This window comes from Tachypleus tridentatus, chromosome 6, assembly GCF_004210375.1.
Source record: "Tachypleus tridentatus isolate NWPU-2018 chromosome 6, ASM421037v1, whole genome shotgun sequence".
Taxonomy (NCBI): domain Eukaryota; kingdom Metazoa; phylum Arthropoda; class Merostomata; order Xiphosura; family Limulidae; genus Tachypleus; species Tachypleus tridentatus.
Window position 1 is genome coordinate 122,342,036 of NC_134830.1, and position 14,456 is coordinate 122,356,491.

A 14,456-nucleotide genomic window follows, 5' to 3' on the forward strand; every position below is an offset into this window, starting at 1 on the left:
TTAATTTCGCAGCTCAACAATTCTGCCATATTCAAACTCTGTCAACTTTTTAACTTTTGCCATGTTTTTACCCAATGTAACACAGTTGATGTCAGTGGGAGATGTTGACAACGCTAATGCTTGAACACAAATGACTAAATTTCCTTACGTGTTTACCGATTAACGCTTCGTTTCAGTATCGTCTTAAAGTTTGAACAGTTAGTATTTAGGCTAATTTCATAGTGTTCACATTTTCCCTATTAAATGCTAAAAAAGGATTTTATTTTTATTTTCCCTTTTCTTATTTTCATCTTTCGAAGCTCTACTCAAATAATTGGTTGAGTCTAACAACGCAAAATGCATATTTTTTCTTTACGTTCATTGGCCTTAAGATTTTAGCCAGCAGTGTACGTAACTTAATGATGATATTTCGGAAAATTACTGATGTGTAAGAAATATTTTATACATCTTGAAGCCTGAGATTCTAAGTATATATGTTTGCTGTTTTACTCTATATGAAACCTCTTAGATAGTTGAAGGACTGGTGCTTATTGTTCTACCGTATAAGATACTTGTTAGACAGTTAACGGACTGGGGTTTAGTGTTTTACTATATTAATCACATTAAAACTAGAGGACTATGTTAAAGTTTATATATTACAAGAAATAGATTGTAAACAATAAAAGTAACGATAAATTTATGCAATAAGGAATATATTGTGAACGATAACGAAGCAACCATAAGTTTCTGTTATAAGGAACATCTTTAACACAATAACCTTATGTCAGCAGACTGAAAACAAATGCGTCATAGTTTCACTTACTTATATCTTGTTATTACTTTCAGAAAGTGTCCCTTTCTTCGTAAGTGCCTCCCATTGGCATAGCAGTATGTCTACGGACATACAACGCTCGAAACCGGGTTTAAATACCCATGGTGGGCAGAACATAGACAGCCCATTGTGCAGCTTTGTGCTAAATTACAATCAAGTCTTCGTAAGTCACGTTCAAGTTTTACCGAGTTAATTTTCATAATAGTTTGAATATATGTCCCATTAAGCGAGTTAATTTTACGTGATATTTTTATGTGTGTCCCTATTTTCAGAATTTATAATTAGTTTGCCAGTGGTTTTTGTTTCGTTCTAACATTTCTTAATTTTAAAAAGTTTAATTTCTAAATTGTCCACTTTTAATAAATAGATGCCGTCACCGTATTTTAACCTTGAAACGTATGTTATCTTTTATCTTACAAACAAATAAAACGCCAATTATTAAATTGTTAATAATTGTTAAATTGTCTTTAAATTATTAAAGACAAACAGCAAAAGATTTGGAGGACCAAACATGCTTTTGTCGGGTATGATAGATTTAGTGTTACTTCTCGTCATTCACATCCTATCAAATTATTACCAAGGGCAACGATATTCACTAACAATGAAGTGAAAAGTGATGAAACTCATGACGTAATGCGTCTGACCCACCATCACTTTAACAACCGGAAACAGTGCTCGTCTTGGATGGTTTCCTAATGCATTCACTGCTTCCCAACAGGAAGTTTCTTTTAACAGGATCCCCCGTTGACTGAGGGATCAGTAACATCTCTTTGTTGTCGACACGTTAAATTTGAAAGCACAAGTTCAGTTTCGCAGTTTTAACGATCATGTACTCCAACACGTTGGTTCTAGTCTCTTTGTTCAACCTGATAGCTTCTGTACCACAACCGACCGGGCCAAACTTTGATACTGTTTCCGGATTTGGAGATCCTAGAATCTACAATTTGGTGGTTTGTGGTGTGTATCATACACTTTTAGTTTGAGAGACTAAAACTAAGCATTAACTTAATATTTCGTAAAAAGTAAGTACTGGTTCTAAACAGAACGGTAAAGAATTGAATGTTTATTATTTCAAGGGAGCTCCACTTGAGGCCTATTAGCATTAGCCTAATAGACGTCTCAGCTTGCAGTGATAGTCTGGCGGCGTTTCTCAAATTAGGGTTCTCGCTCAGTGGGGGATCCGAAAGTTTCGTCCGAAATTTCACGAAAACACTTAAAAAATGATTTACAGCATTAAAACTATTTCAATTTGTAAAATTAAATTTATATTACTTTAAACATTTAATTTTGGAATACAGTTTTTCATATACGTGGATTTTTTCAAAACAAAAACAGATAGGCTTGCTAATCTCAAAACGGCTGGTATGGGTATTACAAATTTAATTAAAATAAAGTACAGAACAACGTTGTTCTTAAAGAAATTTGTAATGATCAAAATGAAACAAATAAAATAGGTCCTCGGGTTACCCAAGTTTCAAATCGTCTGAGGTTTTTTTTTTGTTTGTTTGTTTCTGAGTTTCATGCAAAGCTACTCGAAGGTTATCTGTGCTAATCGTCCTTAATTTAGTTGTGAAAGACTCGAGGGAGGGCAGCTAGTCATTACCACCCACCGCCAACTCTTTTACAAACAAGCAGTGGGATTGGTCGAAACGTTATAATGCCCCTACGGCTGAAAGCGCGAGCATATTTGGTGAGTCGGGGATTCGAACCCGCAATTATCAAATTGCGAATCAAGCCCCTTGACCACTTAGCCATGCCGGGCCAACCTCTGATTTAGAGGAAAGAATATTATTCACCGTCAATAGGATTGACTGTAAGATTAAAATACTCCAACAGCTGAAAGGACAAACATATTTGGTCACAGGCTTCGATCCCACACTCACAGATTGCAAGTTGAGCGTCTTAACCACCAGGTTTACTGCACAAAAATGTTTAAAAGTTTTCCTCACTTCGCACATCATGACTTCAGTTAAAAGTGACATTTTCAAAATAATTGTTTAACAAGAAGGACTTGTTGAAGAAATAAAGTTAGTATTAACAAAAAGGACTTGTTTAAAAAATAAAGCTAGTGCTAACAAGAAGGACTTGTTTAAAAAGTAAAGCTAGTGTTAACAAGAAGGACTTGTTTAAAAAATAAAGCTAGTGTTAACAAGAAGGACTTGTTTAAGAAATAAAGCTAGTATTAACAAGGACTTGTTTAAAAAATAAAGTTAGTGTTAACAAGAAGGACTTGTTTAAGAAATAAAGCTAGTATTAACAAGGACTTGTTTAAAAAATAAAGTTAGTGTTAACAAGAAGGACTTGTTTAAAAAATAAAGTTAGTGTTACAAAAAGGACTTGTTTAATATATAAAGCTAGTGTTAACAAGAAGGACTTGTTTAAAAATAAAGTTAGTGTTAACAAAAAGGACTTGTTTAAAAAATAAAGCTAGTGTTAACAAGGACTTGTTTAAAAACAAAATTATTGTTAACAAGAAGGACTTGTTTTAAAAATAAAATTAGTGAAGTTCTCATTTTTATATTCTACTCTTCTCCTTGTTTCATGATGTCCATTCATTGTGAGGCAAAAATCTGGATAAGGTCTAATCCAATTTAAAACTAAAGCAAACATCCTCTAGGGTGGTACGTTAGTTGTGCTTAATATTAGCGTACATTTTCACAAAAATCTTTTAACTTCTAGAAAGTTTAGTTGAATTTGTTTGCTGTTAAACACAGAGCTACGCACTTTTTAACGTTACATGCCCTTACATTCACCTCTGAGTTACCAGAGGGTTCGTAACTTGGATACAATAAGATTTAAATTAAGAATTATAGGCACTTGTGGCTGACTGAAATCATGTTAAATACTGGTAGTTTTGTCTATAATTTCTTATGTTTAGTTGAAAACTGCCTACGTTTTTGTTTATATAAATTAAAACAAAAAGTGTTACAGGAGTTTAATTTACATGACTGTTTGGTTTGAAAAACTAATTAACAAGTGTCTACAACTTACGTAGCCTAAATATATAACCGCATTTTGCCACCTGCTAAAACGTATCTATACCAATTTCTTTTTAAGTATTTAAATGGTGTAGTGTTATGTTTGAGAGGGGGGAAATGAATAAAGAAAAATCCTCTTTCTTATAGCGTGCTCCGCACGGGCGTCATCAGACATCCCTCCGGGGAGGTGTGATGTGATGAATTGAATAAAAAATTCATATACATTATGCTGAATGATAAATAATTATGTTTCCTTTCTCCACCCCTTACGTATGCCCTTGGGATCGGGCATCCAGGTATAAAGGAAAATTTCGTGGCAGGTATTTAGTTTTTTAAAGGAAGATGAACTTCCCGACTGGGGTGTTCAGGGATATTTATATTCCCCTTCGCCCCGCTCGCGTTAGGATTTTAATGCTGTCATAGATTGTGTTTAATTTCTCCTGATGATGCAGTATGTCGGATGTTTGAGAAGTTGACATATTGAAAATAGTTTCAGAGAGAAGCAATGAAAAGGCCGGACGAGTGAAGGCAACAGAGCGGGAGTATTCCAGGCTGAGACGAAGAAGAACGAAAAGAAGCGGCAAACCAACAACACACCAAACGCCCCCTGTTCAGGGACACCGAGTGGCTGGGATCTATAAATCCAATTGCCTCTGAAGTTGATGTGGGGGGAAAACGGAGTACCCCGAGAAAACCCACTTTCACAAGACAGGCGCCGAATAATCTACCTGCCTTGTGCCCAGTGCTGGAATTAAAGAAAAACATCGAATTTTGATTAGACAGTAAATTAAAAAAAAAAAATTAGTTTAACTAGTTGGGGTCTTGAAGGATAATCTTCTTGTTTTGTGACCAGAGCTGAAGTAAAGAAGAAAAAACTAGTTATTATTCGTCATACAATTGAAAAATTATGATCAGGATTACTTTTTGAGTTCTTGGAAACTAGATATGCGTTATATGGAGATGTTATTTTGTGTGGGGCGCATGTCATGGTATGTAATTTGACTGTTAGGGAATGTGTCGCAGCATTCACCCAGGGATGCATGAACAACATTAGCTACATCAGCGCCAATTATAATGACGTTTGTGAATGTTTGTTTGTTTGTTTTTGAATTTCGCACAAAGCTACTCGAGGGCTATCTGTGCTAACCGTCCCTAATTTAGCAGTGTAAGATTAGAGGGAAAGCAGCTAGTCATCACCACCCACCGCCAACTCTTGGGCTACTCTTTTACCAACGAATAGTGGGATTGATCGTCACATTATAATGCCCCCATGGCTGAAAGGGCGAGCATGTTTGGCGCGACGGGGATGACGTTTGTAAAACTGAACATACATTATTTTCACTTCTAATCTTCTTTAACTTTGTAAGTAGTATTGTTGGATGCTTACTTATATTTAATGCTCACATAATTATTTATAACTATTTTAAAATGTTTAAAATAGGTAACTTGAGAAGCGAAGCTAACCATTTTAATGTAGCAGTAAAGTTATAAAGTAATTGTTCTATTTAAGTGAGAAAATCTGATTGGCTAAAACTTTCGCTATTCTCTAAACAATTCGTACAGAATAAATATACAGTTAACCAATAGTCGACAAAATGTTTAATCTTTTCTCCAGTTCCTTACAGTTCACTAGTTTATACAATGATCATTTGATGTTCATTTAGAACTCCAGGTTGGTAGAGTGCTCGACACGTAATCTGAAGATCGCGAATTCAAATCCCTGTCACTCCGAACATGCTTGTCTTTCCAAATGTGGGGGCATTATAATATGACAGTCAATCCCACTGATGGTTGGTAAAATAGAAGTCCAAGAGTTGGTGATGAATAGTTCCCTTCCCTCTAGTCTTGGCCTGGCATGACCAGGTGGTTAAGGCACTCGACTCGTAATCTGAGGGTTACGGGTTGGAATCCCCGTCACACCAAACATGCTCGCCCTTTCAACCCTGGGGGCGTTATAATGTGACAGTCAATCCTACTATTCGTTGGTAAAAAAGTAGCCCAAGAGTTGGCGGTGGGTAGTGATGACTAGCTGCCTTCCCTCTAGTCTTGCTCTGCTAAATTAGAAAAGGCTAGCTTTGTGCGAAATTCAAAAAAACAAACAAACAAATCGTTTGGAACAACCATAAAACGCCAAATCCTCCGACCTACCAAATCACGATATGACATATCACGATTTACGTTAATCTGTTAATTGATTGATAATACCCGGATGTCTTCCCACTTTTTAAACAAACCTTTCTTTCTTTTTCAGACCCTAAACTAAAAGATGAAGTGCGTTGGACAAGAAACCAATGTTTTCAGGATACGAAACCGAAAATTGTTAGTATACGTTTACTGACTGTTTTATAAAGTAAACACCATCGAAATAAACGCCGTCTTTTAACATAACCTATAAGTCTATCTATCTGATAGTTTATTTGTTTGTCTGCTGTATCTACCATGGGTAGTCAAACCGTAAATTTTAGCGTTGTATGTTCGCAAACTTGCCGTTGTCCCACTCAGAATTTTTCTGCTTGTCTGTCTGGTTACCTAGTTAACCATACACCTAACCATGTATGTGTATGGTTAACTAGCTATCTGTCTATAAATCATAACATTTCTTTACTAAAGCAGGAAACTGATACTTCATGTCACATTTTCTGGAACATGATGTTTACCACCACATTATTTTCTTTATATATATATGTATTTAACCTAATATTACTACCTAATTTTAATAACTTAAAATATGTTGATAGGTTGTTAAAAGGAATTAATATCATTCACTCGGAAGTGACGTCAAGTAACAGTGGCACCGTGTATATTGAATTCAACCACATGCCTCGTGAAGTTAGTCAGCGCCTTAGGTGGCAAACATCATCAAGATGGTAGTGTGAAGATACTAGATATAAAAAAAACACAACAACTAATATTTATGTAATAGTTTGCTTGTAAATAACCAAAAATATCAGAATATACTATAGCGTGTAGAGATATAAAAATAAAAGTGTATAGATACAGCTTTTTGAGTGGATTATTTTATGTTCTTAAATGTATAACAACGTTTTTGCCGCCTACGGCTTCATCACAGACGAAAGTGCACATGGAGTACCGTGTCTCTGTACTTTTATTTAAAGGATTTCGTTTTCTTACAATGTATACATCTTGCTTGATATTCTCCATATTGTTATGTTAAATATAGCAGACCACCAGACAAACAGTGTGGGTTAAATGACAAAGTGGTTGTTGGTTTAATATATATATATACATTTTTCTTTCTAGATGCGAGATGCAGAACTTATGTGTCGACAAAAATCGCATCCAAATTTGACTGATATAAGTTTTTTAGATTCACTGTGTAGTGATAATGGCACCTTGACTAAAATGGTGAGATATTATTTGTTTGATTCAGTTCTTTTTTGGGTGAAGTGCTTTGCATCTTACAGCCACAACTACGTCCTTTAATTTATGCATTTATTTAAATATTGAACAAATTAATTGAATCTTTATCAGATATTATATTGAAGAAATATTTTCAGGTAGGCTTGTTTATATGAGATTAGGCTTAACATTCTGTTTAAGTTACTGAATTAACAAGGTTCTGATTTTTCTTCCGAGTCTTATGGAAAGTTTCAAAAAATTAACTATATTTAAGCGGATATCCTTAACTTTCCGGTTAAGTTTTTGTTATAGAGAGTTTGGTTTAAAGTTAGTTGGTTAACTATCGTTGCTTTTAATTTAATAAGTAACTAATTTCAACTTATATGGGGCTTAATTTAAAATTAGTTGGTCAACTATCGTTGCTTTCAATGTCAATTTATATAGAGTTTGATTTAAAGTTAGTTGGTTAACTATCATTGGTTTCAACTTAAAAATATTTATCATTTTATCGTTGTTATAAATATAACTCTTGATTTATGTTATGTTCTATTTACCTAGATGTGGAGATGCGTTTACGACGAAATGGTAAGTACAATTTTTTTCAGCATTGAAACAGCTATCATTAAATATCATAGGCTTAGAAAACGAATGCAGTAAAATGTTAACATGTTTGTGCTTTCCGCTCCCATGAAATTCGTTTAAAATACGTATATATTAGTGAAATTAAATACGTACATTTAAATTAAGTTAAATAAGTAAAGAGAATCATGAGGAAGGACTGCGTTAAGAACAGCAAATCCGAACCTCTGATTATTTATATTATAACCATAATTTTTAAGTTTAAATAAAACAGATTAAAATTAAACAAAATACACTGAATTTTTTTAAAAAAGATCCTAGGGTACAAGCTACGACGTGGATTATGGAATGTATCCTAGATTTTGGAGATGGCAGAAGAAGTAGGACCCACATTGTGGTGGAGATACACCGTCTATTGGTCTTAACCTGCAATTCACTAGTCTCACATAAGAAACAGACACAATTAAACTAGAAATTATGAGAGCAAGATGTGAGTGCTCAAGCCCACAACGTTCCATATCTATATCACCCTTAACTGCCTGCAGAGAATTATGGGAAGGTGACTGCTCTCAAACTTAAAATAAGAATAAGATAAACATAAAATTAAAATATTCTACCAATTGGTAGTACCTTATTTACTTATTTTTATCTTTTTATGTTCATCTTATTCTTATTTTAACTGAACACCCACATTTCACTCACATAATCTCTAGTCTAATTGTGTCTATTTCTTATGTGAGATTAGCGAATTGGAGGTTAAGACTAATAGACGGTGTATCCCCATTGCAATGTGGGTCCACTTCTGCAATCACCTCCAAAACCTAGGATAATTTTATAATTCCACGTTGCACCTTGCGCCCTGGAATCATTTTCAAAAAATGGAGTGTATTTTGTTTAATTTTAATGTGTTTTGTTTTGACTTAAATATTATGGTTATAATATGTGTATTCCGTTTTCTTTTCCTGAGGTTTGATATACTAACACATATTTTATTTAAAGTGTTTTCCCTTCTTTTTATTAATGGTAATTATGTTTGTTTGTTTCTCGTTTTTTTGTTATATTTTTGGGGGGAGGCTTTAATTTCTATTTGTTTCTGGATTCTTCTGTACAGATACGACAGTATCCAGGTGTTGGATCTTACATCAAAGATCCTGCTCAAGAATCCCTCAATCCTTCAGAGATTGATCTACTACACTTACTGAGAACTTACCTCGGATATGCAAGCTTCTTCCAAGGTTTTCAGTCAAATAGGCTATACTTTCGTACAGGTGGGACCTTACCGAGGGCACTATCTAGCAGACACAGCAAGAAACTTGTTGGTTTTCCTAATGCACGAGGGAACCCGCCGAGGACACTAGCCAGTAGACACAAGAAACATGTTGATTTCTATACCAATGGTCGGAGGAACACGCCATTTTCCAAACATACTACTGATTCATTTTTATTTAAGTTGGAACACACTGCCCGCGTGAAACGTTCTTTGACTGGTGATGCATCTCATGGATCTGAGGTCGAAACATACGAATTGAAACCAAGGTCTTATGTTGCAACTTTTGGCGCAGATTATGTTAATGGTCAGCTTCCTTACACACTAGAGGATTTAAACTATAAAGGCGACAGTTACGGTCCCTATGGATACAGTTATAGAAGTAAACAGTTAAATAACAATTATCATTCATACCGGTCAAATGGATCAAGTCATGAAGGCCATCAATCAAGTGACACATACCGTACATACGGGTCAAGCACGTCAAGCTATGGAAGTCCACAGTTAAGTGACAGCTATCTCCCTTATGGGTTTAAAGACAGAAGTTATGGAAGTCCACAGTCAAGTGACAGCTATCGCCCTTATGGGACAGAGGGCAGACGTTATGGAAGTCCACAGTCAAGTGATAGCTATCGCCCTTATGGGTCAGAGGGCACGAGTTATGGAAGTCCACAGTCAAGTGATAGCTATCACCCTTATGGATCAGGGGGAACGAGTTATGAAAGTCCACAGTCAAGTGATAGCTATCACCCTTATGGATCAGGGGGAACGAGTTATGAAAGTCCACAATTAAGTAATAGTTTTCACTCTTATGGATCAGAGGGCACGAGTTATGGAAGTCTACAGTCAAGCAACAGCTATCACCCTTATGGGTCAGAGGGCACGAGTTATGGAAGTCAAAAGTCACGTAGCAGTTATGATTCAAATGGTTCAAAGGATCTAAGCCATGGAGGTACACGTTCAAGCAATAGTTATGGGTCTTACAGATCAGGAAATTCAGGTCTGGTTGATCAAAATCCAAGTGAAGATAATCGTCCTTATGGATCATCACTTGAAGATAAGGAAAAACAAGTATCAGGATTTCGTTATGGGGCAGATAGACCACTTGGATCTGTAGACAACTACCGGGGGGGAAGAACCTATCCTTCTTCCAACAGCCATTTTACAACGGGAGGAGGACAGTACGACTATAGTAGGTCGACTTATCTGGAGAGAAGACATGGAGAAAACAGTTATGCTAAACAATGGCTTAAATATAATAGATTCAACAGTAGTAACAGCTACAGACCTCAGAACAGAAGGAATTACCATGGTGACAGACGGAGAGTATTCCCAGACATGGAATCCAACCAGTTCAACTTACCTGATGTCCTTTATGTATGTTTCAGTATTTACTTCAGGAATAGTGTAGATAATTCTTAGAAGACCGCTTAATGAATGTTGTGTATCTCCACTTTTGGAGGCCTAATGGTTAGTCTTGAGGGCTTATAAGGTTAAAATATGCGATCCATTAGGTAGGCTCAAGGATTTATAAGGTTAAAATGTGTTGTTCATCATTTAGGCTCAAGGGCTTATAAGGTTAAAATGATGTCCATCAGTTAGGCTCAAGGGCTTATAAAGTTAAAATGTCTGGTCCATCAGCAAGGCTCAAGGGATTATAAGGTTAAAATGTGGGGTCCAGCAGTTGGGCGTGAGGGCTTATAGGGTTAAAATGTGGTATATGGTTTTAAAGAATACCCTTATAATACATGATCAATGATGAGTGAAAATATACGATTAATCACACTATATAATATGATCTAGTTTGACCTATGGGGTCTCAGTGGTAAGATATCAGGGCTCAGAAAGTGAAAATTCTGTGTTATATCCTCATGGTGGGCAAAGAGCAGATAGCTCTTTTTTTTGCAGCTTTGCACCGAAAAACCCAGCAATAGTACTCAAAAGTGTTGTACACTTGCGAAACACCCAGTTGATGTAACTAGTAATAATATACGATCAATTCTAAGAAAGTAGATTGTTGTTCCTAGAGTAGACTTGTGGTAAATCTTAATCCATGTTATTAACAAAATATTCAAGTACTGTGTGTTTTATCCAACTGTTTCTTTCAGCACTGTCTACGAAATATTATGCCGACCCAAAGAGTAAAACATTAGGTAAGGCAATTTCACAAAACAAGTGCTAGTTATTACCTTTATCTCAGAGTATTTCAACAGCTAATTATGAGCTTTATATTGGAGTATATAATTTAAGGATTTTAAGATTTAGTTATTAGCTTTCTGTCAGATAATTTTAACAACTAATTATTAGCTTTTTATCAAAAATATTCAAGCTCTAGTCAATGGATTTTTATAAGACGATTTTTAATGATCAGTTTTCTATTAGATAATATTAACTCTTATTTTCTTTTAGAGGATTTCAAAAGCGTATTATTATTTTTCATTTAGAGGATTTTAACACCAAATTATCATATTTTTAAAAATAACTTAGTGGTGGTTATTATCTATTACAGAATTTTAAAATATATTTTGTATATCTGAGAAAAAAATTTTTACGTAGTGTAGCGAACAACGTTTCGACCTTCTTCGGTCATCATCAGGTTCACAAAGAAAGGAAGAGGTAACTGAGTGTCGGAATGTAGAGGGCTTGCATAGATGTTTGAATATATAATTTTTTATTATTTATTATATTATTTTTAATACAGGTATAAAGGTGTTCCTTTGTATTGGTTTATTTTGGGCTTGAGTTGTTGTATAAGTAACGCTTCTTTAATTTTGCGTTTGTTTATGTTTGTTTCTTTATTTAGTATTTGAGTGTTTTCTATGGTTATGTTGTGTTTATTTGACTTGCGGTGTTCGAAAACGCGTGAAGGTGACTTTTTATGTTCTTTGAATCTGGTTTCCATTTTTCTACTTGTTTCTCCATTCTTGGGACTCAGCACATGAAATAAAACAAAAACTCAACATACTAAGAAACCAAATAAACACAGCCATAAAACTATTCTCACCAGATAAAATTAACGATGAATTAGACAAAATAAAACAATACTTCATCAACATCAATAAGTTTCCTCCACAAACCGTAGAAAACATTATACGCACACACCTAGACAGAAAGCAAAATCAACCAACAAAAGTAAATATATCTCACAAATCAAAAGATCACGAAACCACATACTGCTGCATTCCATATATTCCCGACATCAGCAGAAAAATAACCAACATTTTGCGAAAACGAGTAAAATATGACGTTCCAGTTAATACCAAATTTATTCAAAAACCAGGCACAAAACTGAGGTCTGTATTATGTAAAAACTACACTGACAAACATCACACCAATATTATTTATCAAATACAATGTGATAACTGCCACGACTTCTATATTGGAGAAACAAGTAGAAAAATGGAAACCAGATTCAAAGAACATAAAAAGTCACCTTCACACGTTTTCGATCACTGCAAGTCAAATAAACACAACATAACCATAAAAAACACTCAAATACTAAATAAAGAAACAAACACAAACAAACGCAAAATTAAAGAAGCCTTACTTATACAACAACGTAAACCCAAAATAAACTAATACTAAGGAACACCTTTATACCTATATTAAAAGTAATATGATAAATAATACAAAATTATATATTCAAACATCTAAGCACATCCTCTACATTCCGACACTTAGTTACACAACTCTTTTCAAACATGTGTTCAGCTTCCGGTCAGTTACCTCTTCCTTTCTTTGTGAACCTGATGATGATCGAAGAAGGTCGAAACTTTGTTCGTTCCTCTACGTAAAAAATGTTCTTAACCCAAACCAGCCGTTTTACATTTAAATTTTTCTCTACAAGTGGGTTTTCTCGACATCACTGATAATCAAGTCAATGTTTTACGGGCACGTGTGTCTTTAGAGAATTTTAACAACTATCCGAGGTACACGGGTTCGAATCCCCGTCACACCAAACATGCTCGCTTTTTCAGCCATGGTGGTGTTATAATGTGATGGTCAATCCCACTATTCGTTGCTAAACGAGTAGCCCAAGAGTTGGCGGTGGGTGGTGACAACTAGCTGCCTTCCCTCTAGTCTTACACTGCTAAATTAGGGATGGCTAGCGTAGATAGCCCTCGTGTAGCTTTTCGCGAAATTCAAAACAAACCAAACCAATTTTAACAATTAGTATGCAACTGATCCCGTATGTTTAAAAATAAAAAAGATGGTAGAAACACGATTAGTCAAATAAACATTTTACCACTGCTTGTATCTTTAGAAGATTTTAATTCCCTGTTCACTATCATTTGTCCATACCTGTCCTGGGAAGAAAAAAACAAGTTGTTCAATTTCAAAAATTGGCGATTTCTTGTTGTTTAGGGGAAATGCCAGGAGTTTTCGTTTTTTTATGATTTATTGTAAATATAATATTTCTGGCGATTTACTGAACAATACAACTTTATTGTGAATATTCAGTTTGTAACTTTCGTTTTTTATCTTCTTTAGGAACACTGCGTTGAAGAGGTTCCTCATACTCACGATGGGAATTCAAGTGGATACAAGTTGCTTCATTTTGAATGAAACACAAGTTATTGTATTTGATTTACAAGCTGATAAAACGTGTCACCAAACACTTGAGACTAGCAACGTGTGTTCTGAACTTCTTCTATCAGTATATTTCATTACATATTTTAAATTATTCTAAAGTTGATCTATTATTGTATTACATTGGCCTGGCATGGCCAGGTGGTTAAAACATTCGACTCGTAGTCTGAGATTCGTGGGTTTGAATCCCCATCACCCCAAACATGCTCGCTCTTTCAGCCGTGTGAGTGTTGTAATGCTAAGTCAATTCCACCATTTATTGGTAAGAGTAGCCCAAGAGTTGGCAATGGATGGTGATGACTAGCTGTCTTCTCTTTAGTCTTACACTGCTAAATTAGGGATAGCTAGCACAAATAGCCCTTGTGTAACTTTACTCAAAATTCAAACTTGTTTGTTTGTTTGTTTTTTGGAATTTCGCACAAAGCTACTCGAGGGCTATCTGTGCTAGCCGTCCCTAATTTAGCAGTGTAAGACTAGAGGGAAGGCAGCTAGTCATCACCACCCACTGCCAACTCTTGAACTACTCTTTTACCAACGAATAGTGGGATTGACTGTCACATTATAACGCCCCCACGGCTGCGAACTCGCGACCCTCAGATTACGAGTCGCACGCCTTGGGAACTCAGAAAAGAAAAATGATACAGTGCATTCTCTGTAATTTGCTGGAACTATTAAAGATGCAACATTATTTAAACATCCTTAAATACAACATTTCTCTCCTCTATTGATAAAAAAAAATTGTGACTATCGTTTTTACTGGAAGGCTGTTTTATTACGTTTAATGTAACTCATTTTCTTTCCATTATAGAAAGTGTTGATGAGTTAGGTTAACATGTTCCGAGTTTCTTTTAACAGGACGATAGAACTGTGA

The 14,456-nt window shown here is 35.2% G+C and overlaps 1 protein-coding gene across 1 annotated transcript; it reads left to right on the top strand.

The window, feature by feature from the left end:
• Positions 1-1,555: 1,555 nt before the first annotated feature.
• LOC143253491 (uncharacterized) lies at positions 1,556-13,849 on the top strand. The gene is made up of 7 exons (XM_076507476.1): positions 1,556-1,768; positions 6,041-6,108; positions 7,051-7,155; positions 7,708-7,734; positions 8,840-10,372; positions 11,104-11,148; positions 13,487-13,849. Exons 1-6 carry the CDS (start codon positions 1,639-1,641, stop codon positions 11,146-11,148), a joined length of 1,908 nt encoding a protein of 635 aa, XP_076363591.1. The 5' UTR covers positions 1,556-1,638; the 3' UTR covers positions 13,487-13,849.
• The last annotated feature ends 607 nt before the right edge of the window (positions 13,850-14,456 follow it).